Source organism: Henckelia pumila, chromosome 3 (genome assembly GCF_033568475.1).
Source record: "Henckelia pumila isolate YLH828 chromosome 3, ASM3356847v2, whole genome shotgun sequence".
Classification (NCBI taxonomy): domain Eukaryota; kingdom Viridiplantae; phylum Streptophyta; class Magnoliopsida; order Lamiales; family Gesneriaceae; genus Henckelia; species Henckelia pumila.
The window spans coordinates 150,299,389-150,326,416 of NC_133122.1; the positions used below are offsets into that span (position 1 = coordinate 150,299,389).

At 38.5% G+C, this 27,028-nt stretch overlaps 1 protein-coding gene across 1 annotated transcript; it reads right to left on the minus strand.

Annotated features, from left to right (window-relative positions):
• Positions 1–435: 435 nt before the first annotated feature.
• On the minus strand, positions 436–3,715 carry LOC140890760 (uncharacterized). The gene is made up of 4 exons (XM_073298789.1): positions 3,474–3,715; positions 1,854–2,472; positions 1,314–1,590; positions 436–634 (listed from the first exon to the last, which is right to left on the minus strand). The coding sequence occupies exons 1-4, from the start codon at positions 3,604–3,606 to the stop codon at positions 584–586; spliced, it is 1,080 nt and encodes a 359-aa protein (XP_073154890.1). The 5' UTR covers positions 3,607–3,715; the 3' UTR covers positions 436–583.
• Positions 3,716–27,028: the final 23,313 nt, after the last annotated feature.

The window sequence follows — 27,028 nt, forward strand, 5'->3', positions numbered from 1 at the left end:
TACCTATGAAAAATATTGAAAAATCTATAAAAACTAATTTATTAGAATAAAATTACAAATTTTAATAATAATATTATATTTTTTTAAATATATAATTTAGTTTTTACTTAATTTAATGAATATTTAAATTTATATTTTAAATATATTAAGCTCGTTTAGGCTCGATAAAAGCTCGAATAAGCTCGTGAGCCATGAATATATTCATTAAATAAGCTCGGGCTCGGCTCGGTTATAAATGAACCGAGCTTGAACATTCAAAAGCTCGACTCGACGCGTTTACATCCCTATATACGATACAAATTCTATTGATAATAATTTCAAACAAAATAGAATTCTAATTAACCGACCCCAATGACATTGATAACATAACGATTGACATACGAAAAAGTAACACAAAAAAGAGGGGGGAAAAGGGCAAACAAGTAAGAAGGTACGTACTTCAGCTACAAAAAGTATCTTCATCAAATCAATCAAAAATAGTAAAAAGATACAAAATTATGAATACCTAGTTTGTCTCCCAACACTTCACCTAAAAAGGATACCTACTAATACAGAATTCCACACCAAATATCCCGACACTCGTTCAATGATTCTGGGAGTAATCAAAACTCAGTGGCTGCTGACAGAAGGGAGCCTACAACAAAGATTAAATAGGGATAAAATAATACTACAATCACCAAACTAGGTAATTCTATGTTTCATTTCAGGCTTAGTTTCAAGGCAAAAAAAAAAATCCTGGAAATACATAGGGTTGAATGACTTCCATTAAGCACAAATGTAAGTTACATCTTATATGAAAATCTTTTAGAGCACAAAACGTCGATTAAAATGATACTGAAGTACTAAAAAGTATGGAGGAGAGACGATCACATTTGATTATAACTTGAAATCCATTCCATTAATTTATGACAAACAATAGAAAAAGTATTTCAAATTCGTCAAATTCAAAAAGTATCTAGACAAGTAAAGGAATTTAGACCGATGATTTTAAACTCTTTTAAGAGTGCACTTGGAGCGAGTGATTCGAAGTTATGGATTTCAAATCTGTTTAATTGCTTGGATGAATTTTTGATTGGTGAATTTTAAATCCACATCTTTAGTAATTTATTTATGTAGATGTAATGGTAATGGTATTGGATTTGGAAGCACACAAGATGGATGTCATTTCAAATCCTTTCTTCAGATTCCTATCCAAATCAAATCATTCCATCCAAGCACAACCTAAATTCAAATTCTTCAATTTCCGCACACCCCAAAATTATTTCAATAATGACAGTTATGGAAATGAGATGAAAAGAGAAGATGACGTTTACCTGAAAGAGGGTGGGTCTCATTTGGTTATACGAATGTGCATACATCATGGATTGGGTTTGCCATTGCATATATAAAGCATCCCTTGGAGTCTGATTCACTCCGACAGCACAATAAGGACTCATCAGTGGGCTGCTGTAGTTTAGAGAAGCCTGAGGTGCTGGCATTTGATGCAACTGGGGGAAGACAGAATCATATTGGACAAATGGAGGCTGGAATTTCTGCAAATTACAAGGGGCTAAACCGAAATTTTGAGTGTTGGGAGTGCTTTTAACATATCTGCATCAAATCAGAAAACAGAAAAAACTCAGATTGGTTTCGTACAATTTGCACATAAAACATTATCAATGTTGATTGATGGGCATTGAGATTGGGAGATTCGGCTAAAGCACCTACAAAAGTAAGGCTAATCGGTCTTATCCATTTATCCATTTATTAAGTGCACTGGTGTGAGCCCTATATTATAATAAGGTACCTCCAACATCAGCCCAATAATTCAAATCGCAAAAAACTCATGATGTGGAAATGCAAGGTCTCACTACCTTTTGTAACTGCGATCATAATCGGGGTCAGTGCGATCTTTTTCCCTGTCCCTAAAAATGGCTACTCTTAAGGAACTACCAGTATCCCTGCTGCAGATGCTCTTGTCAACATCCACATTCAGGTTCATTGAAACCACATTCTCATCTAGAGTTAAATTCCTCACATCAGAAGCAACTTGAGTTAACGGATCTTCCAACTCAGAACCACTTGAACTACGGAAAATACGAGCCCGTGCTCTGTCATACTCCTCCTTCCTTTCTTCCACAGTTCTTACTGAACTACGTTTAGTCCCCTGTTCATTGGTGTCATCTAAGGAACCTCTAGAAGCTCTAGGCCTTATAACAAATTTGATTTGATCAGGTTTGTCATTTTCTGCCTCTTTCGCTGGAACATCTGATAAGAAGATAGCGGGGAACTTGCTGTCTGGCTTCTTTATAACCAAAATCCCACTTCCCTGGCCATCTACAACATTATCCTGAATCATGGTCTGCAAGCCATAATGTTGAGCGACACGATGAGCTGCAAGACGAAGGTATGAAGTAGGGAAGTGTGGAAAGACAAACATCTGTAGATCAGAATTCTGAAAGAACTTCTGTACATCGAGTTCCATCCGTAGAACTGGCAAAAATTTACAAAACAAAGTATATCAGCTTTACCTAGCCGTGCCTCTATTAGGAGGCTGAAGTATGGAGAAAAACATAGAAATGAAGTATAACAATAACAACAAACTTAAAAGATGAAGCTGAGGAATATAAATGAGAACCTGGTATGTTTTGTTATTGAATATACTGCCTTTACTTATATGCAAAGTAAATAAAAACTTAAAATTGATAAAATGAACCATTATCCATGCAACATCAAGTTTCTAATTCCCTTCTAGCCATTGACATAGGAAAAAGTGCTAGGCAATAAGTTCTAACCATCAGAAGAAGAAAGATCAATAAGTTCTATTATGCCGTCATTGATATAGGAAGACCGTCCTTGTCTATGTGATATCATTGATCGATCCATTTCTAACTAACCAAATAGGCACTGAAAAGAAATAGCATTAGAAGGCAAATACGCTAATCATAATATTCACAAGCAATCATTCTTTTATGTATATTATAAATGAAAAACGTGAAAGTCATGTAACCCAGAGTACTTCAAAGAAGTTGCATATCACAATTGTTGAGTACCAATACAAGAAGAACAAAATCAACACCCATCAGAAACTAGCTGCGGCAATTCAGGATACAAACAACAAAATCTGCAAGCAACACAATTTAGTTCAACAGCAGGCTGGTCCGTTGGATACAACACCATGCTTTTCTGTTTCTTTGCCGATGCCTCATACTAGTGAAACCTACAGTGCATAGTTCAGCTTCTCCCGACCCAGATCTAAATCAGCCAAAATTCCCAACGCCCACACGACCAATAAAACCCAAACAAAATCACAACCTGTGACCAAAACCCCACTAGATCTACCTCTATAACCTCAAACTTACAACTTCTCCCGACACACACAGCATAAATCCACCACAAGCACGACACCATAAACAGATAACGCAACCAAAACAAGAAGTAAAAAAACCTGAACTTGAAAAAATAAAATCACCAATCTGGGAAAACAAACTTACTAGTCAGACGATGACGAGGATTCTGAAGAGCTTCAACGAGGAACGGGTCCACCATGGAAACATAGACCGGCGGCGGCTCCTTAATCTCCGAAACGGCAGAATTCTCGTTAGCTTCAACAGAGGTGATATCCATCTTCGAAGAAATCCAAAAATCAATTTCTCCTCGGCGAGAGGAGAGAGGAGGCGTTTGGGAGGGAGAAATTCTGCGTTGGGGTTATCTCTCCCACCAATCCAAGAGAAGAAATCAGCGGAACAAGGAATCCTATTTATATCCAACTTTTTATTTTTACTTTATTTTGTTTATTTAGGGAATCCTCGAAATATCCATCCATGATCCGACCTGTTTCTAATACCCATACCCGATTTCACGATTCCGAATCCAACCCAAGACTCGAATCAAGTTACTTCTTTCATATAATTAAATTATTACACGATGATGAAATACTTGTAGAATTTTCAATTTATGGGGAAATAAATATTTTTAAATAGCTTCTCTAAATAAGAGAGATACTCTTTATCGATAAATATCGTATCCATAAATTGCAAATATAATTTTCCATATTTAATTTTTTCGAAACGGAAATCAATGAAAATTGAGTGATTAAAAATTTGCTTCTTATGGAATATTTTAAGAAGAAAAGTTAATATAAAAAAAAATCGATGGATGAAATAAATATATTTGTACACAAAGTTGCCATATATATACCATGCTAATGCTACATAACGAATATATGATGTACGCTCTCATGTACAACTTTTTTTGTTGTCACATTAGTTTTATAAGATTTTAAGTTTTTTTAAATGTATATATACATATATATAGATAAGAGTATATAAATAATATTTCAAAAAATGTATATATATAATTAAATAAAATGTGTTGGGACCTCGGGTGCTAATCTCATTTTAAGGAATAATTAAAAGTTAAACATCATTAACTAATAATCATCAACCAGACATGCAAAAACCAATTTTTTTTAATAGGGTGGCTTGCTCGAGCGAGCCTAGGTTGCGCTCGAGCGAGCACCACTCGGGACTAGGACCCCCTTGGCTCGCTTGAGCGAGCCCAAGCTGCGCTCGAGCGAGCTGAGTTCTGCCCGACCTGCTGAATTTCTGCTTTATTGTTGATCTTTCTTGTTTTGTTGATGTAAATGCATTTATATATGCCAAATATGATATACAAAAGAAGAACACATCAAAAACACAAACTAATCATGTATTGCTACCTCAATCTTTCCAAAGTTGGTGCCAAACATAAATACATGCTAGATATAATCATAATCAAGTGTTCTACAAGGTTTATTCTATGTACAAGAAAGTTCCAACTACAAGCAATACAAAGTTTGATAACAACTCTAATCATAACCCAAGGTCACCACGTGCTAATCTTGTTATCTCGAGCTATTCACGACCTCTCTGTCCAGCTCCTGCCCCATCTATTGCCATGCACACATACAAAACACAGCAATAGCCGGATAACTCCAATGAAAAATATAATTCCCAGTATAAATAACATAACATGCGAGATAATAAACATGAATGCAATGCATGTTTCAAAGGTAGGTTATCAAGTCTGATAGCAATAGAATTTCGATTCTTGGGATCCCGGAAAATAAAATATCAACCAATCACCAACTCACCAATCGAGGTGACGTCAAGTATCTCATTTTCCCTGACTTTGGTGCAACTATAGTGAGTCATCTAGTTCTGAAAGTAAATCTACATTCCGTGCCACTCAACTATAGCCCTCCAAACGTCATCTGCACTCTAGGCCTTTCAGCCCTCTGTGCTTTTCAGGCTGGAGTTCAAGATGAATGCAACATAAGTTGTATGCATTAAAGATTGTAAAACATCTTGAAAATCTAATCACATAAGCAATCAAAGCAACACATTCATCAAAGCCACATAAAGACATATAAGCAAAAAAGTATGTGATTGACAAGAGAATACTCGAGAATCATATCTATCTCGAGTGTTCTATTCCATCTAGATATGCTGTCATTTATACCTTTCAATGTCGAGTTTGAAAGTACTTCAAATCTGAAAACATAACATCAAGAACATATATCAAATTCTGCTCAACTTTCCAACTCAATTCGTCAAAGGCAAATGGCTTCAAACCTTCTTCAAATCTTTCTCTTGTCTTTTCCGATGCGCCGCTGAATTCTCGAACTCGAAACACGATAATAACAAGCTGAAATGAAGTGAGAAGCAGCTCAAAACTCAATATAAAGATGGCTAGTTCAATCGATTCAACAATATAGAAATTCTAAAATCGGCGGCGTAACGGCTACAAACGGGCAACCAAAACAATATCAAATATGATACAACAATCCTCAACAATATATATACACATTCACTTCAGCATATACACGGCCAAATAAGATTCTCAAACATGAAAGTGTTCGAATTTTGCTCTAAAATTCATAATAAATCCGAACAACAGTCTTTTCCCGACCCATCTTCGAATATATAATCGGTACTAACTCATAGACGCATATATCCAATAATAATAAAAAACCATCTTCAACATAAAAATCAAATATGAGAAATCTCAATAAAATTTGTACCAAAACGAAGCTCTCGGAGCGGTGATCGCAGATATATATTCAAATCTGATTTCTGACGGCCGGATCAAAAGTTATCGGAGCTTGAAAGGAACAAAAATGGCGTATTCACCCTTGCTGGTCGTTTCCTTCCTTTATTCTGGTGATATTCACGTGTAAAATGATATATTACAAGTGGGAATTAAGATATATATAGCCAAATTGCACTTTAGTCTCTGAACTTTTGGCTATTTGCAATTCAGTCCCCGGAAAAGCGATTTAATTCAATTTCAATCCTTATTCATTTAAGAATATTAGAATTTAATTTTAAACTCTAAATATTCCCAAATTAAATATTCTTGGATTAAAATTAAATAATCTCGGTCCTTACATTTCTCCCCCTCTAAGACATGAGTTCGTCCTCGAAATCATATGCAATTTGTATAAGCAGTCTGTATACGCATAAGATAATGAAAATTTGTATAAGCAGTCTATATACGCGTAAGATAATGAAATAACATAAAACAGAATAAGAATTCACATCAATGAAACAACTCTGGAAATCTCTGTCTCATATCTGACTCAGTCTCCCAAGTCGCTTCTTCAGTGCCATGTCGACTCCACTGAACTTTAACCAACTAAATCGTCTTGTTTCTGAGCTGTTTATCTTTACAATCAAGAATCTGAATAGGTTGCTCAAAATAACTAAGAGTCTCGTTAACTTCAGCTTCATCAAGCTGAAGAATATGGGAAGGATCAGGCTGATACTTTCGAAGCATAGAGACATGGAATACATCATGAATACCAGACAAAGATGGAGGAAGAGCGAGTCGATAAGCAAGATCGCCTATCTTCTCAATAATCTCATACGAACCGATAAAACGTGGAGATAACTTTCCTCTCTTGCCAAATCTGACTGTACCTCTGAACGGAGAAATCTTCAAGAAAACTCTGTCTCCCTGATCAAAAGATAGAGGTCGTCGTCTGATATTTGCATACTTTACTTTCCTGTCCTGAGCTGTTTTCATTCTTTTCTGAATAAGCTTCAACTTTTCAGTCATTTCACGAATCATATCAGGCCCAACGTCAGGTACTTCTGAGATATCATCCCAGTACAACGGTGATCTGCATTTCTTTCTGTACAATGCTTCAAATGGAGCCATCTCAATGCTAGTCTGATAGCTGTTATTATAAAAAAAATTCTGCAAGTGGTAATGAATCTTGCCAACTAGTACCAAAATCTAGTACTATAGCTCTCAGCTTATCCTCAAGTGTCTGGATAGTTTGCTCTAACTGTCCGTTTGTTTGAGGATGATATGTTGTACTCAGATGCAATTGAGTACAAAGAGCTTGCTGTGAGCTATGCCAAAAGTGTGATGTAAATCTAGGATCTCGATCTGAAACGATAGATTTAGGCACACCATGTAATCTTACCACTTCTCTGACGTAGATTTCTGCCATCTGATCATGTCTATACATCATTATGTACGGAATAAAGCACGCTGATTTCGTCAATCTGTCAATAATCACCCAAATAGCATCACAACCTTGGGATGAACGTGGTAGCTGTATAACGAAATCCATGGAAATGTGATCCCATTTCCACTATGGAATGGATAAACTATGCAATAGACCACCTGGCTTCTTTCTTTCAGCTTTTACCTGTTGGAAATTCAGACATTTGGATACAAAATCAGTCACATCTGACTTCATCTGTTTCCACCAATACTGCATCTTCAAATCATTTTACATTTTTCTGCCACCAGGATGTATACTGAATATACTACTGTGAGCCTCTTTCAATATCTGCTGTTTCAAGTCTGAAACATCTGGAACAACAAGTCTGTTATTCATATATAAAACATCATCAGCACTGACCTGATATTCTGATTGATGTCCAGATCTGACCATTTCAATCGATTTATGAATATTCTGATCAACTTTCTGTGCTTCTTTGATTTGTATCAACAATTCTGGCTCAGCTTTAATCGCACAAACTCTGATAGGCTGCATATATGTCTCAAATACTAATCCAGAAACACAACAATCTTCTACCAAATTAGATACACCTATCGTAGATAAGGATAAAGAACATACCTTTCTACTCAAGGCATCTGCAGCTGCATTGGATTTCCCTGGATAGTATTTAATCTCGCAATCGAAATCTTTCAGTAAATCTAGCCATCTACGCTGTCCCATATTCAATTCTGACTGCAAAAACAAATATTTCAATTTTTTATGATCAGAAAAGATTTCAAACTTCTCACCATACAGATAATGTCGCCATATCTTCAATGCAAAGACGATAGCGGCAAGATCCAAATCATGGATAGGATACCGAGTCTCGTGTGGCTTTAATTGTCTCGAAGCATAAGCGATAACATGACCTCGCTGCATAAGCACACAACCCAGACCCCTGTGAGAAGCATCACAATATACAACAAAATCACCCGTACCTGATGGAATCGTCAAGACAGGTGCACTTGTAAGCCTCTTCTTCAACTCTAAGAAACTAGCTTCACAAGCTTCAGTCCAAACATACGACATATTTTTCTAACTCAATTGCGTAATAGGCTTGGCAATGCTGGAAAAATCTCTGTTAAATCGACGATAATATCCTGCTAAGCCCATAAAACTCCGTATTTCTGGCACTGATGTAGGTATAGGCCAATTAATCACTGCATCTACCTTGCTTGGATCCACTGAAATTCCATCACCTGAAATGATATGCCCAAGAAACACAACTTTCTGCAACCAAAATTCACATTTCGATAACTTGAAATATAATTTCTCATTTCTTAAAGTGTGAGACCTCGGTTCTAAACATCTAATCTCGGATTAAACAATAATTAAGCATACAAGATCCAAGATTAAAAGCAATAGAAGAAGAAGAATTTTTTTTAAAGAGCATGCCCGAACCCCGTGCACGGGTCCGTGCATTTAATCAAAGCACACACGGACCCCGCACCACATCCGTGTCCGGGTCCGTGCTTAAACATTTCACTAAAAACCTGAGTTTCAGTCCAGCTACACGGACCCTCATCCGGAGGTGGCACGGGGTCCGTGCACTTGAACAAAGGCAGACTCCAAGCTTGCGAGGGGACACAGACCCTTGCACGGACGTGGCATGGGGTCCATTCCCTGCTGCACCAGAAAATAAAAAGGGCATGACAGAAACCAAAAACCATGCTAACACAATCCAATTCTTCAATTCAACAATGCTACAAACTCATTACAACATGCATAAAGAGTATAAGGTAGGTCTAGAGTTGTACATTATTCAAACCAATAGAACATGCATCGGTTCTAGATTACAATCCGAATACAAACAAGTTCAAATTACAATTCGACTTCTAAAAACACCGAGTCCTCACTTCTACTCAACTCAACCCCTAGCATGCTGCTTCTGATTTGATCCTGTCCCACCTGTCGCCAAGTACACATACAAAATAAAGCAACAGCCGGATAACTCCGGTGAGAATGATATTCCCAGTAAAAGAAACATAACAAGCAATGAAAGGAATATATCAACAACATGCTTTCAATACAACATAATCATGTTTAGACAAATGAAATGTATGTCTTTAAAAACGGGATATCAACTTTGATAAACAAGGGATTGCTGCTATGCTTTTGGGATCCCGAGAATGAGATCACGTAACAACTCACCGACTCTACCAATCGAGGTGGTGCCACGTATCCCACTCCCCTAGACTTTGGTGCGACTATAAGGAGCATGCTGACTCTAGGTGAACCTCTACACCCAGGTCACTCACAGTACATCCCCCAAAACGTCTAAACAAAAAGGGCTGTTCTGCCCGCTGAAATCAAAGGTTTGGCTCAAGATGAATGCATAAGAAAATATAAAGCATTTAGCCATATAACAAAAGCTCAATCAACAACAAAATACAAGTTCCACATGTCAGAACAAGTATTGATGCAAGTATGTGATTTAAGGGAAAACTCAAAAACCAACTGTCCCCAGTATTCTATCCCGCTAACAATGACTGCTTGTACCTTTCGATACGATTAGCTCCGACTCTAGATAAGCTACAATAAAAGGTTATATCAAAAACTATACAACCTAACAATAACATCGGCTCAAGATAATCTCTTTACCATTCTTCGTCCAACTCTAAGACGATCGACAGCTGCTGACTCTTGACTCGACAACTTCAACGAATCTGTTCATAGACAATAGATAATCAACAACGGCGATCAACTCAAAAGCCAAAGTTCTACGATTCAAAAACGGTTCAAAATCCCAAAACTCAAATCGGCGGCATAACGACTATAAACTGATCAAACCGGAAATGCAGACAGCAGTTTACTATTGACATCAACTCATATCAATGCTAAAAAAACAATATAAACTCAAATTCAACACATCTCAAAACTCAATTTTTGAAATAATCTTCCAAAAATCATAACAATTCCGAACGTCGCTCTATTTCAAAATCGACTGAGAATAAACGATCAGAACTCTATCAAGAACAAAATAACCAAAACTCAATCGATTCTAACAACATCCAAAAATATAAGTGCATCTGATCGTATAAAAACTTACGATATAACGAAGCTCTCGCTGCGGTGATCGCTAATCTGCATTCAAAAATAAATTCCAACGGACGGATCGAGCTCGGACTGAAATCTGGAAGCTTGAATGGGTGTTGGGGCGTCTTCAATGGTGGAGCACGGCTTGGAGGGGATGAAGTGGTGAAAGAGAAGACTTAGTCAGGTCTAATAATATAACAAATCCAATAATTGTGTTTCAGTCCCTGAAATTTTTAAAATTTGCAAAATAGACCCTGATCAAAATCAAGTCGGCTCTCGACTTCTGGAAACTCTGATTATCTCAAATAACTCAATTAAGATAGATTCAGGGAGTTACAATTCTCCCCCTCTAAGAAGAGATTTCGTCCTCAAAATCAATAAGAATCACAACTCATAAGATAGAATAAAGAACAAAAGACAGTAAGAAGAACTCACGTCATCCGAATAACTCCGGAAATCGCTGTCTCATGTCAGATTATGTCTCTCAAGTCGCTTCCTCGATGCCGTGACGGCTCCACTGCACTTTCACCAATGGAATCAACTTGGTTCTGAGCTGCTTCTCCTTTCGATCAAGGATCTGAATCGGTCGCTCAAAGTAGCTTAGAGTCTCATCAAGCTCGGCTTCGTCAGACTGAAGAATATGAGAAGGATGTGGATGATACTTTCGCAACATAGAGACGTGAAAAACGTCGTGAATACCAGATAAAGACGGAGGAAGTGCAAGTCTGTAGGCAAGATCGCCCAACTTCTCGAGAATCTCATACGGTCCGATGAATCTCGGAGATAACTTCCCTCTCTTTCCAAATCTAACAGTGCCTCTGAAAGGAGAATCTTCAAGAAGACTCGGTCTCCCTGATCGAAACTCAAAGGTATACGTCTGACATTCGCATACTTTGCCTGTCTATCCTGACCTGACTTCATTCTCGACTGAATGATCTTTACTTGCTCTACCATATCTCTAAGCATATCTGGTCCCAAATCAGGTGACTCGGAAAAATTGTCCCAAAACAACGGAGATCAGCACTTCTTACCATACAAAGCCTCAAAAGGCGCCATACCGATACTTACTTGGAAGCTGTTGTCGTAAGAAAACTCGACAAGAGGCAAAGAATCTTGCCAACCAGTCCCAAAGTCTAGCACTACTGCTTGAAGCATATCCTGTAACTTCTGGATAGTCCGCTCTGTGTGGGAACCTCGGGTTGCTAATCTCATCTTAGGGCAATTAAAGATTAATATCATAATTAATCAAGTAAGTAAAAGAATACTCAAGCCCCAAATTTTTTTTTTAAAACTTCAACACCTCGCTCGATCGGATGAACTCGTCCGATCGAGCGAGCTCAAAATCTCATTTCTCGGGTTTGAAAAGTTCCAGACTGCGCTCGATCGCCCAAACTCATCCGCTCGAGCGCACTCAAAAACTCAATTCTCTGTTTTGCATTTTTACAAGCCGCGCTCGATCACGCAAGTTCATGCGATCGAGTGAGCTTCCCTGCTTCATAAATCTGGAGAATTCTTTTGTTGTCAAAAACTTGGTGCCATCAATTCAATCCCCAAAACATGATATATAAGTTCCAAATCATGCATATAAACGCAAGCAAGGTCGCAAGCATCTATACATGCATTTGTTACATCAAACAAGTCTCTAAATAACGATAAACGACACAACAAAGAGAATCTCAAAAGTGTGTTACAAAATTCTCTAAACTATCATGTTTGTTGCTTCTAAACAGTCTACAACCCAAGTCCTCACATGCTAGACTCTCTCCCCGCTGTCACTGACGTCGATGATCAGCTCCTGCCCTATCTGATGTCATGCACACATACAAAACAAGACAACAGCCAGATAAACTCCGGTGAGAAACAATTCTCAGTATAACCAAGAAAGCGTTAAATAAATCATATCGACTCTATTTAAAACTCGACTCAACAAATAGAGTAATCAACGCTATAATAAAAACTGATTCATATCACTTCATTTCCATCAAGATTCGTAAACGATCTTGACATGGATATCCATCTATCGTAGCCATTCTCGGGCTAGAAAATAAGGTTAACCGCAACCTTGGCATAGAATCAATTCAATATACTATCACATCGACTCAAACTTAAAGATCCACTACCTGAGATGGATCGACAACATCAAACATAAATAAAAATATATCAAGTATGTGGTTTTTGCGGGCCAACTCAAGAATAGTCATTCTTGAGTTTCAAAGTCCCTAACTCGTGATGTCGTCATTATACCTTCATTTATCTCGATTCTGAACTCTTCAAATCTGAAAGATACAATCAAATACATATATCAAACTTCATTCCAATCTATCATATCAACATCGAGTCGAAAACATCATAAGATCGTCAATCAAACTCATTTCAAACCTCAATCAAACTTCTTCGGTACAAAGTTGACGTCTTGATTCGTTGGCCTTCCAAACTCAACTGAAACTGAAGAATAAAAATTCTATAACATTCATATCATCTAGATAACGACTTCATCTCAGATATAAACCATCAAAATAGTCTAAAAACTCAATTCGACGGCGTAGCGATTGAAAATCGGTAACCGACAAATTATCGAAATCATTTCTAACTTAAAACCAACTCATACGTGTATTCAAGTCAATAACCAGCTGATATATCATTAAAATCTTCATCTCAATAGCTATAATAACCGATTAACATGCTGGAATTAAGATTGGATACATTAAATACAAACTCCTCAATCCGGTTTCGACATAGAATCGCATAAGCAACGATAAACATGCTCAATAACTCAAAACCTGATCTCTACCCCAAAATGATTTCGAAATTCATATAAAACATCATAATACTTACACGAGATTGAAGCCCTCGTTGTAAGAATTCCAGAACAATTTACGGAATCGAAATCGGATAACCGGAGCAAAAGTTATAAGGATTGAAAGATCACAAATCCAAAGGAAAAGAAAGGATCTCGGCTTCTGCTCTCAATTTCTGAATTGAAATGAAGATTACACGTGCACATGCTGATACATCACATAATAATCTGATAACTTTAATTATATTTGCACTTTAGTCCCTCAAATCTTCAATAATTGCAATTTGGTCCTCGACCCTTATTTTAATTCAATTTCAATCCTAATTAATTTAAGAATATTAGAATTTAAATCAAAACTCTAAATATTTTCAAATTAAATATACTCGGATTAAAATTAAATGAGTTTGGATTAATATTAATTAATCCCGGGCCTTACATTTCTCCCCCACTAAGACATGAGTTCGTCCTCGAATTCATAAACAGTATAGATATGCAGACTGCATGCTCATAAGAATAAAGAATGACTAAAAACTGAATAAGAACTCACATCAGTGAAATAAGTAAGGAAATCTCTGTCTCATGTCTTCTTCAACTTCCCACGTTGCTTCTTCTACTCCGTGCTGACTACATTGAATCTTCACCAATGGAATGGTCTTTGTTCGGAGTTGTTTTGTCTTTCTATCGAGAATTTGAATAGGTTGCTCGAAATAGCTAAGAGTGTCATCCAACTCAGCTTCATCAGATTGAATCACATGAGACGCATCAGATATATACTTCCTCAGCATCGATACATGAAAGACATCATGTATTCCAGATAAAGACATATGAAGAGCGAGTTGATAAGCTAGATTGCCTATCTTTTCAAGAATCTCATATGGCCCAATATATCGTGGAGATAATTTTCCTCGTTTGCCAAATCGAACGGTGCCTCTGAACGGTGAAATCTTCAGAAACACTCTATCTCCTTGATCAAAAGATAACGGCCGTCATCGTACATTCGCATATCTAGTCTGTCTGTGTTGCGCTGTTCTCATTCTTTGCTGTATTAGTTTCACCTTCTCAGTCATTTGTCTGATCATATCTGGTCCTAACTCAGGTACCTCAGAAACATCATCCCAATACAAAGGCGATCGACACTTCTTCCCATATAATGCTTCGAATGGTGCCATCTCTATACTCGTCTGATAATTGTTGTTATAAGAAAATTCCACGAGTGGTATAGAATCTTGCCATGTATTACCAAAATCAAGTACTACAGCTCTCAGCATATCCTCAAGCGTCTGAATTGTTCATTCAGATTGACCGTCAGTTTGAGGATGGTAAGAAGTACTCAAATGTAAGCGCGTACCTAGAGCTTCCTGTAGGCTATGCCAAAAGTGTGAAGTAAATCTCGGATCTGGATCAAAAACTATTGACTTTGGCACACCGTGTAGTCTTACCACTTCTCGAATATAGAGATCTATCATTTGATCATGACGATAAGTCATTCGGTAAGGAATAAAGCACGCAGATTTTGTCAATCTGTCGATGATCACCCAAACAGCATCGCATCCTCGAGATGATCGTGGCAACTTCGTTATAAAGTTCATGGAAATGTGGTCCCATTTCCATTCAGGAATCGATAAACTCTGTAATAAGCCACCTGGTTTCTTTCTTTCATCTTTCACCTGTTGGCAATTCAAACATTTGGATACAAATTCAGTCACGTCAGACTTCATTTGTTTCCACCAGTACTGACTTTTCAAGTCGTTGTACATCTTTCTACCTCCAGGATGAACACTGAAGCGACTGCAATGGGCTTTTTTCAAAATATTCTGTCTCAAGTCTGCAATATTGGGAACAACTATTCGGTTATTCACATATAAGATATCATCATCACTAACCTTGTACTCAAACTGATGTCCTGATCTGATCATTTCAATCGATTTCTGCACATTCTGATCAGCTTTTTGCGCTTCTTTGATACGAATCAGTAATTCTGGATCAACACTGATTGCATAAACTCTCATTGGCCTTCTATCTGTCTCAAATACATACCCAAAAATACAACAATCTTCAATCAAATTAGATACACCTATAGTAGACAAGGATAAATCACATACTTTTCTACTCAGGGCATCTGCTGCTGCATTCGATTTCCCTGGATAGTATTTGATTTCACAATCGAAGTCTTTTAATAAATCAAGCCATCATCGTTGTCTCATATTCAATTCGGATTGTGAGAACAGATATTTCAGACTTTTGTGATCAGAAAAGATTTCAAACTTCTCGCCGTATAAGTAATGTCTCCAGATCTTCAATGCAAAGACAATTGCAGCCAATTCAAGATCATGAATTAGATACCTGACTTCATGCGGTTTCAGTTGTCGAGAAGCATAAGCGACAACATGTCCTTTCTGCATTAGAATACATCCCAAACCCTGGTGAGAAGCATCACAATAAACAACAAAATCACCAGTACCTGTAGGGATTATTAAAACCGGCGCTGTAGTCAATATCTTCTTTAGTTCGATAAAACTCCTTTCACATGCCTCAGACCAAATAAATGGTGCATTCTTCTGTGTAATATGTGTAATAGGCTTTGCTATCGATGAAAAATCTCGAATGAATCGACGGTAATAACCAGCTAAGCCCATAAAACTTCGTATTTCTGGCACAGATGTCGGTCTCTGCCAACTGATCACAGCTTCTACCTTGTTCGGATCAACTGAAATGCCATCTCCTGAAATTACATGACCAATAAAAACAACTCTTTGCAACCAAAACTCACATTTGGATAACTTGGCATACAATTTCTCTTCTCTTAATGTTCTCAGTACAATTCGGAGATGATCAGCATGTTCACATAGATTCTTAGAGTATATCAAAATATCATCGATAAAGATAATCACAAATCTAAATATCTTTGAAATACTTTATTCATCAATCCCATAAAAACTGCCGGTGCATTCGTTAGACCAAAAGGCATGACTATGAATTCATAATGGCCATACCTGGTTCTAAATGCAGTCTTAGGAATATCCTCGTCTCTAACCCTCAATTGATGATAACCGGATCGTAGATCAATCTTCGAATATACCGACGAACCCTGCAATTGATCAAATAAATCATCGATACGAGGTAAAGGGTAGCGATTCTTTACCGTTTATTTGTTCAATTGCCGGTAATCAATACATAATCTCATCGATCCATCTTTTTTTCTAACAAATAATACCGGAGCACCCCATGGGGATACACTCGTTCTGATATATCCTTTGGCCAACAAATCTTCAAGTTGGTCTTTCAGTTCTTTCAGTTCAATCGGTGCCATTCGGTAAGGTGCTTTTGATATCGGCTGTGTACCTGGCATCAATTCAATACCGAAGTCTACCTCTCTGTACGGTGGAAATCTCGGAATCTCGTCAGGGAATACATCTACAAACTCATTTACCACTGGTAGATCAGTCAATTTCGGACTAGTCTTTAGCACATCAACTGCATAGATCAAAAATCCCTCTGCTCCTTTCTGTAACAAATCAGTCATAGCAATAACAGATATCAAGGGAATTTTAGATCTAGCACCCTTACCATAAAATTTCCATTCATCAACCATCACTGGTCTGAACCTCACTATCTTTTGAAAATAGTCAACTGTTGCTCTGTACTTGGTTAGCATATCAATACCGATTATACAGTCAAAATCAGACAAACAAGAACGATACAGTCAAGCTCAACTTTATTACCTTCGTACTGTAGTACACAGTTTCTAACAGATTTCACTGATACTATACCTTTTCCCAACGGTGAAGATATAGACACTACAGTAGTTAATGACTCAACATGCAATGAATACGATGTAACAAATTGTTCAGAAATGAAGGTATGCGACACACCAGTATCGAATAAGACATATGCAGGATAACCATAAAGAGAACAGTTACCTGCAATCACATCATCAGGTGCCGCTTGTGCTTGCTCTTCAGTCAATGCAAACACTCTTGCTTGTTGCCTCAGAGGTTGATTTACAGTTTGACTTCCTCCTCTACCGTGTGCTACAGGCTGTGGTTGGAAAGAGTGTATTGAAGTTACTTGTCTATCAGTCTGAGCTACTGGTCTAGATGATCCAGTACCCTGAGCATCTTCAGAACCTCGCTGTGGACATACTCTCGCAAAGTGTCCCATCTTGTTGCAAATATCACAACTTCCAAATACACCTCGACATTGTTCATTGGTATGTCGACCACCACACTTGGTGCAATACACATTAGACCTCTGTCCAGCTCTAGACTATCGGGAATTACCTGAACTAGAAGAGCTACTACCACCTGATCTCTTGAACTGTTTGCTCTTACCCTTGAAGAAACTTTTCTTTCCACTGCTGCTACCTCCAGCTTCAAATCGAGGTGGCTGTGGAATCTGTGGCTGCTTTTGCGGCTGTCTCACTGGCTGTGGCACAAACTGTGCTCCTCGTTGTCTCAGTATCCCTGCTTCAGCTCCCTTTGCACGATTCAGAGCATCGACAAAGGTATTCGGTCTTCCCGAATTTACAAGTGTGAACACATCGAGATTCAAGCCATTGATGAATTGATCGGCTTGAGCTTCATCACTAACAACAATATGTGGATCAAACTTCAATAGACTAGTGAACTTTGCAACATATTCCTTGATATTTAACTGTCCCTGTTGCAAACTCGCAAACTCTGCTCCTTTGTCCTTCCGATAAGAAATAGGAAAGAACCGTTGATAGAAAGCAGTTCGAAATACAAACCAGGTAATAACAGTACCTTGATTTTCCAACGCTCTCTTCGTCGCTATCCACCAACTTTTGGCAAGGCCATGTAGTTGATGAATCACAAGTCTGACACGACGATCATCTGTGTGGGGACCTCGGGTTACTAATCTCATATTAGGGCATTAATGAACAATTAACATTCATTAAACATCAATTAAATAAACCAAGAGCAAAGTAAAAAAAAAATAATTTTTATATAAACAGTGTCACGCTCGATCGGGTAAACTCACCCGATCGAGCGAGCACATAAGCTCAGCTCTCGGATGGAAAACCATTTTGGCCTCTCTCAATCGGTTGAATTCATCTGATCGAGCGAGCCCAAGATTTCAGTTCTTTGTTTTTCATTTTAAAGGCCTCGCTCGATCGGTCAAGTTCACCCGATCGAGCGGGCTCCAATTCCAGAAATCAGCAGATCAAAGTTTTTGCTGTCAAAACCGTGCACCATCAATTCTCATCACCAAAATCAATACAAGGCATGGTTTAAAAGATCTGAAACTTGCATCTACATATAAACAGGGTCTCAAGCATTTATACATGAATTTATTACATCGAACAAATCGCTAAAGATCGGTAAACGACATAAACTAACTCAAGTTTCATACATGTATTCCAAAACCAACAAGTTCTAAGGTTTAATGCTTCTAGAGTTCAAGACTTCCTTTACAACCCGAGTCCTCACATGCTAGACTCTCTCCCAGCTGTCAATGACGTCGTTGATCAGCTCCTGCCCTCTCTGTTGTCATGCACACTTACAAAACAAGACAACAGCCGGATAAACTCAGGTGAGAAATAATTCTCAGTATAACCAACATATATAGAAAGCGTTAAATCAATCATATCAAATCTATTTAAAACTCGACTCAACAAATAGAGTAATCAACGCTTCAATAAGAATTGATTCATATCACTTCATTGCCATCAAGATTCGTAAACGATCTTGACATGGATATCCATCTATCGTAGCCATTTCGGGCTAGAAAATAAGGTTAACCGCAACCTTGGCATAGAATCAATTCAATATATTATCATATCAACTCAAACTCAAAGATCCACTACCTGAGATAGATCGACAACATCAAACATAAATAATAACGTATCAAGTATGTGGTTTTTACGGGCCAACTCAAGAATAGCCGTTCTTGAGTTTCAAAGTCCCTAACTCGTGATGTCGTCATTATACCTTCGTTTATCTCGATTCTGAACTCTTCAAATCTGAAAAATACATCAAATACACATATATCAAACTTAATTCCAATCTATCGTATCGAAATCGAGTCAAAAACATCCTAAGATCGTCAATCAAACTCATTTCAAACCTCAATCAAACTTATTTGGTACAAAGTTGACGTCTTGATTCGTTGGCCTTTCAAACTCGACTGAAATTGAAGAATAAAATGCTATAACATTCATATCATCTAGATAACAACTTCAGCTCAAATATAAACCATCAAAACAGTCTAAAAACTCAATTCGACGGCGTAGCGATTGAAAATCGGTAACCAACGTAATCCCGAAATCATTTCTAACTTCAAACCAACTCATACGTGTATTCAAATCAATAACCAGCTGATATATCATTCAAATCTTCATCTCAATAGCTATAATAATTCATTTACATGCTGGAATCATGCTTCAACATAAATAACATAAGCTCATCAATTCGGTTTCTCAATAGAATCGCATAAACATCGATAAACGTAATCAAAAGCTTAAAATCTGATCTCTGCCACAAACTGATTTCGAAATCCATATAACACAACAGAAAACTTACACGAAATCAAAGCCCTCATTTTAAGGATTCCAGAACAATTTACGGAATCAAAATCGGATAACCGGAGCAAAAGTTATAAAGATTTGAAAGATCACAAATCCAAAGGAAAAGAAAGGATCTCGGTTTCTGCTCTCACTTTCTGAATATGTTGATAGACTTACACGTTGAAAGCTGAGTAATAGAATTAAAATCTGATACTTTCAAGCATAATTGCAGTTTAGTTCCTTAAGTCTTCAATATTTGCAATTTGGTCCTCGGCCCTTATTTTAATTCAATTTCAATCCTAAATAATTTAAGAATATTAGAATTTAAATCAAAACTCTAAATATTCCCAAATTAAATATATTCGGATTAAAATCAAATTAAATTTGGATTAATTTTTAATTAATCCCGGGCCTTACATTTCTCCCCCACTAAGACATGAGTTCGTCCTCGAATTCATAAACAGTATAGATATGCAACTTCATGCTTATAAGAATAAAGAATAACTGAAAACTGAATAAGAACTCACATCAGTGGAATAAGTAAGGAAATCTCTGTCTCATGTCTTCTTCAACTTCCCACGTCGCTTCTTCAACTCCGTGCCGACTCCATTGAATCTTCACCAATGGAATGGTCTTCCTTCGGAGTTGTTTTGTCTTTCTATCAAGAATCTGAATCGGTTGCTCTAAATAGCTAAGAGTGTCATCCAACTCAGCTTCATCAGATTGAATCACATGAGACGCATCAGATATATACTTCCTTAGCATCGATACATGAAAGACATCATGTATTCCAGATAAAGACATAGGAAGAGCGAGTCGATAAGCAAGATTGCCTATATTCTCGAGAATCTCGTACGACCCAATATATCGCGGAGATAAATTTCCTCGTTTGCCAAATCGGACTGTGCCCCTGAACGGTGAAATTTTCAGAAACACTCTATCTCCCTGATCAAAAGATAACGGCCGTTGTCGTACATTTGCATATCTGGTCTGTTTGTGTTGCGCTGTTCTCATTCGTTGCTGTATCAGTTTAACCTTCTCAGTCATTTGTCTTATCATATCTGGCCCTAACTCAGGTACCTCAGAAACATCATCCCAATACAAAGGCGATCGACACTTTTTCCCATATAATGCTTCGAATGGTGCCATCTCTATACTCGTCTGATAACTGTTGTTATACGAAAATTCCACGAGTGGTATAGCATCTCGCCATGTAGTCCCAAAATCAAGTACTACAGATCTCAGCATATCCTCAAGCGTCTGAATATTTCGTTCAGACTGACCATCAGTTTGAGGATGGTAAGCAGTACTCAAATGTAAGCGCGTACCCAGAGCTTCTTGTAGACTATGCCAAAAGTGCGAAGTAAACCTCGGATCTCGGTTAGATACAATCGACTTTGGCACACCATGTAGTCTTACCACTTCTCGAATATAGAGATCTGCCATTTGATCATGACGATAAGTCATTCGATAAGGAATAAATCATGTAGATTTTGTCAATCTATCGATGATCACCCAAACAGCATCGCATCCTCGAGATGATCATGGCAACTTCGTTACAAAGTCCATGGAAATGTGATCCCACTTCCATTCAGGAATCGACAAACTCTGTAATAAGCCACCTGGTTTCTTTCTTTTTAGCTTTCACCTGTTGGCTATTCAAACATTTTGACACAAATTCAGTCACATCAGACTTCATTTGTTTCCACCAGTACTGACTCTTCAAGTCGTTTTACATCTTTCTGCCACCAGGATGAACACTGAAGTGACTGCAATGAGCTTCTTTCATAATATTCTGTCTCAAGTTTGTAATATTGGGAACAACTATTCGGTTATTCAAATACAAGATATCATCGTCACTAACCTTGTACTCAGACTGATCTCCAGATCGGATCATTTCAATTGATTTCTGTACATTCTGATCAACTTTCTGCTCTTCTTTGATATGAATTAACAATTCTGGCTCAGCACTGATTGTATAAACTCTCATTGGCCTTCTATCTGTCTCGAAAACATACCCAGAAATACAACAATCCTCAATCAAATTAGATACACCTACTGTAGACAAGGATAAAGAACACACCTTTTGTGAGAACCTCGGTTCTAAACATCAATAAAAGGAGTAATTATAATAAGCAAGCACTAAAAGCCAACACATTTGTTTTTTTTTTATAAGGGCCCGCGCGGCCGCGTACGGCGCCTTGGCTCATGCGTGGTCGCGCCCTTCCGAGGCACGGGCGCACATGACGCCCTGCCCGGAAAGGGGCGCAGGCGCGCGGGCGCGCCTCCCCGGCTGCTCCGGTGTTAGAAATTGCCAAAATCAAGAACATCAAGCCATACAATACTCCGAAACATAAACATGCGTTACAAACTTGATTCCTCAAATAAAAACACGAGTTCTGGAGTTCGACAACCAAACCAAAGTCGAGAACATGCAACAACAATATAACGATGAAGTTCGATAACTAAACATGTTCTAACATAAACTAGATTGACATGCTGAAATTGACTTCTAAACCGACTCTCACTTCTACATCTTTCCCTCAAAGCTAACCATGCCTCTTCTGACTTGTTCCTGACCCACCTGTTGCCAAGTACACATACAAAACAAAGCAACAGCCGGATAACCGGTGAGAATGATAATCCCAGTAAAAGCAACATATCAAGTAATACAACAATAAACATGCTTTCAAGACAACAACATAATCAATAACAATGAAATGAAATGCATGTCTTTAAACCGGGATATCAAATCTGATAAACGAGGGATTGCTGCTGTGCTTTTGGGATCCCAAGGATGAGATCACGTGACGACTCACCGACTCTTCCAATCGAGGTGGTGCCACGTATCCCACTCCTCTAGACTTTGAGCAACTATAATGAGTATGCTAGCACTAGGCGAAATGACTACGACCTAGGCCACTCAATTATAGTTCCCAAACGTCTAAACAAAAAGGGCTATTCTGCCCGCTGAAATCAAAGTTGGCTCAAGATGAATGCATAACAGAACATAAAACATAGCCATATAATAAAAGCTCAAGCAAATCAACAAGACACAAGTTCCTTATGCTAGAACTAGTGTAGATGCAAATATGTGCTTTGAAGGGAAACTCGAGAACCAACTGTCCCGAGTATGCTATCCCGCTATCGATGACTGCTTTTACCTTTCAAGGCAGTAGTTCCAACTTTTGGGAAGCTACAACAAAAGATTGTATCAAAGTCTAACCAATCTAAACAACAACAAGGCTCAAGGTAATTCTCTATACCGTTCTTCGTCCAAATCTCTGAAACGAACAAATGCTGTTAACCCTGGGATTGACAAACTCCAAACGAATCTGTTCAGATACAAAGCAAAGATCAATAACCATGATCAACTTACAAGCCAAGTTCAACAACTCAAAAACGGTTTGAAATCCCAAAACTCAAACCGACGGCATAACGGCTAAAAACTGAACAAATCGGAAACGCAGACAGCAGTTCATTACCGATATCAACTCAATTCAATGCTAATACAACAACAACAAGGCAATCCCAACAAATCTCAAAACCCACATTTTCGAAAATGGTTTCCAAAAATCATAACAATTCCGAACGTCGCTCTATTTCAAAACCGACAGATAATAAACGATCAGAACTCCGCCAAGAACAACATACTAGAATCTAAATCGATTCTAACAACCTCCGAAAAACAAAACATATCCGATCGGAGAAATACTTACGGTATAATGGAGCTCTCACTGCAGTGATCACTAATCTGCCTTCAGAAATAATTTCCAACGGCCGGATCAAGCTCGGAATGAAATTTCAAGGCTTGGAGAAAACTTGGAGCGCCTCTAATGGAGTTTAGGCGTGAAGGGGAAGAACAAGCAAGGAAAGAGACCAATCATTCCTTTTTCCCAAGTGTAGATAATATATTAAACTCAAAATTTGCATTTTAGTGCCTGAAATTTCCAAAATTTGCAAAAAGGACCCTGATCAAAATCATGTCGGCTCTTGAACTCTGCAATCTCCGATTAACTCAAATAAACTCATTTAAGATAAAAACGGGGCGTTACAATTCTCCCCCACTTAGAAGAGATTTCGTCCTCAAAATCAACGAGAACCACAACTCATAAGATAGAATAAAGAACTAAAGACAGTAAGAAGAACTCACGTCATCCGAATAACTCCGGAAATCGCTGTCTCATGTCAGATTCTGTCTCCCAAGTCGCTTCCTCGACTCCGTGACGGCTCCACTGCACTTTCACCAACGGAATCAACTTGGTTCTGAGCTGTTTCTCCTTCCGATCAAGGATCTGAATCGGTCGCTCAAAGCAGAGTCTCGTCTAACTCGGCTTCATCAGGATGAAGGATATGAGAAGGATCTGGATGATACTTTCGCAGCATAGAGACGTGAAAAACATCGTGAATACCAGATAGAGACGGAGGAAGTGCAAGTCTGTAGGCAAGATCGCCTATCTTCTCGAGAATCTCATACAGACCAATGAATCTCGGAGATAAATTTCCTCTCTTCCCAAATCTAACAGTGCCTCTGAAAGGTGAAATCTTCAGAAAGACTCGGTCTCCCTGATCAAAACTCAGGGGTCTACGCCTGACATTTGCATACTTCGCCTGCCTCTCTTGAGCTGACTTCATTTTGGTCTAAATGATCTTAACCTGCTCTGCCATATCTCTAAGAATATCCGGCCCCAAATCTGGTGACTCGGACAAATCATCCCAAAACAGCGGAGATCGGCATTTCTTACCGTACAATGCCTCAAAAGGCGCCATACCGATACTCGCTTGGAAGCTGTTGTTGTAAGAAAACTCGACAAGAGGCAAGGAATCCTGCCAACTAGTGCCAAAGTCTAGCACTACCGCTCGCAGCATATCCTCTAACGTCTGGATAGTCCGCTCTGACTGTCCATCGGTCTGAGGATGATAACCTGTACTCAGATGCAATCGAGTACCCAGTGCCTCCTGAAGACTGTGCCAGAAGTGCGAAGTGAATCTAGGGTCTCTGTCTGAAACGATCGACTTCGGCACCCCATGCAATCTTACAACATTGCTAACATACAACTCAGCCATCTGATCATGACGATACGTCATCCTGTACGGAATAAAACAAGAAGACTTCGTCAATCGGTCGATCACTACCCAAATAGCATCGCATCCTCGAACGGATCGTGGTAGCTTCGTGACAAAATCCATGGAAATGTGATCCCATTTCCATTCAGGAACAGATAGACTGTGCAACAGACCTCCTGGTCACTTCCGCTCTGCTTTCACCTGCTGACAATTCAAACACCGAGATACAAACCTCGCTACGTCGCTCTTCATTCTCTTCCACCAAAACTGAATCTTTAGATCGTTGTACATCTTACGACCTCCAGGATGAATACTAAACCGAGCGCAATGAGCCTCTCGGAGAATACGCTGTCTCAACTCCAAAATATCAGGCACAACAACACGGTTATTCACAAACAAAACATCATCTCTAACCTAAAATTCAGACTGATGTCCCGATCTAACTTTCTCTACTAAAATCTGAATGCTCGGCTCAGACTTCTGTGCTTCTCTGATTGCAACAAACAACTCCGGCTCGGCTTGAATAGCAAACACTCTGATAGTCTCCCTATCTGTTTCAAACTCTAAACCAGAAGTGCAACAATCATCGATCAACTAAGAAACACCGATAGTAGAAAGAGATAAAGAACAAAGCTTTCGGCTCAAGGCATCTGCAACTGCATTAGACTTCCCCGGATAGTACTTGATTTCGCAGTCGAAATCCTTCAACAAGTCCAGCCATCTTATCTGTCTCATATTCAGCTCTGCCTGTAAAAACAAGTACTTAAGACTCTTATGATCAGAAAAGATCTCGAAAGACTCACCATAAAGATAGTGACGCCAGATCTTCAGAGCAAATACAATCGTAGCTAGTTCTAGATCATGAACCGGATAACGAGTCTCGTGCGGTTTCAGCTGCCTCGATGCATACGCTATCACATGCTTATGCTGCATAAGAACACAACCCAAGCCTCGGTTAGAAGCATCACAATAGACTGTAAAACCTCCAGTACCCTTTGGAATAGAAAGAATTGAAAGAGTGGGTGCCCAGTGAGCCAACTTGTGGCTATGGGCTTTGATGACTCTTTGTACAAACGATCTTTTGTTTAATGTAATTTACACTTTTATTAATGGCAATGACTTTATCTTTCTTCATATTGTTATATTATGATATACTATTGTTGTTTTGATAAAGACCTTGAATATACTATAGTGTATGTAAGATGTGGTAGAACATGGGGATGTCTATCATGAAATACATCTTATAGTCACTGTATATTCTAAACTGTTCCTAGTCGATTGAGCCGTCCGATAATAAGGATAAGGATCGCTCGAGTTTGAGACTAGCATTTGCGATGCGGAGTACCACGTTTCATTGGTAGGGAACATGAAGATGTTCGAAGCATGCAAATGGATATTCATAGGATGAATAATCGAACTACCCTATCCGGACTTTCCAAGTGGTTATCACTTATCGAGTGGATAAAGTCCGCGGTTTTGGTTGTACACCATTAGTCCTTACTACTTGAAACATCATGGAGACTCTATATGCTAGTACTGTGCTTTGACTCGTTTACCGACTCTATGGGGGTCATCAGGTGTCGGGATTGGGTACAGTTACAACACATATAGGAGTCGATGCATTGTTGTCAAGGATTCACCACATACCTGCGAGTGTGGATATCCTATGCGATCTGAGGAGATATTAGTGTGACGAATCTCTGGCCAGAGTACTTGATGTGATTTAAGAAATGGTTTCTTAGTAGCACATGCGATGTCACTAATTTGATCTTCAAGATGTATTGCATAGTTATCGAATCTTGAGCGACTCTCGATACACCAATGGTTGTTGATTCGATCGGGATATATGTATGAAGGGACCGTACTGTACGCTAACCAAAATCTACTGGTTCTTGTAGGCACTATCAGTGATACCTAGGGAATCATGGGGCGATGTTGCTAGGCGCTTTACCATGATTCGTTGGGCAAGTCGGAAAGTGTTGTTCCGAGTCACAAGGAGTTGTGAGCCCACGGCTAGCTGTATCCCTGAACCATTGAGGGTCACACAGTGTAATGGAGTTTTAAT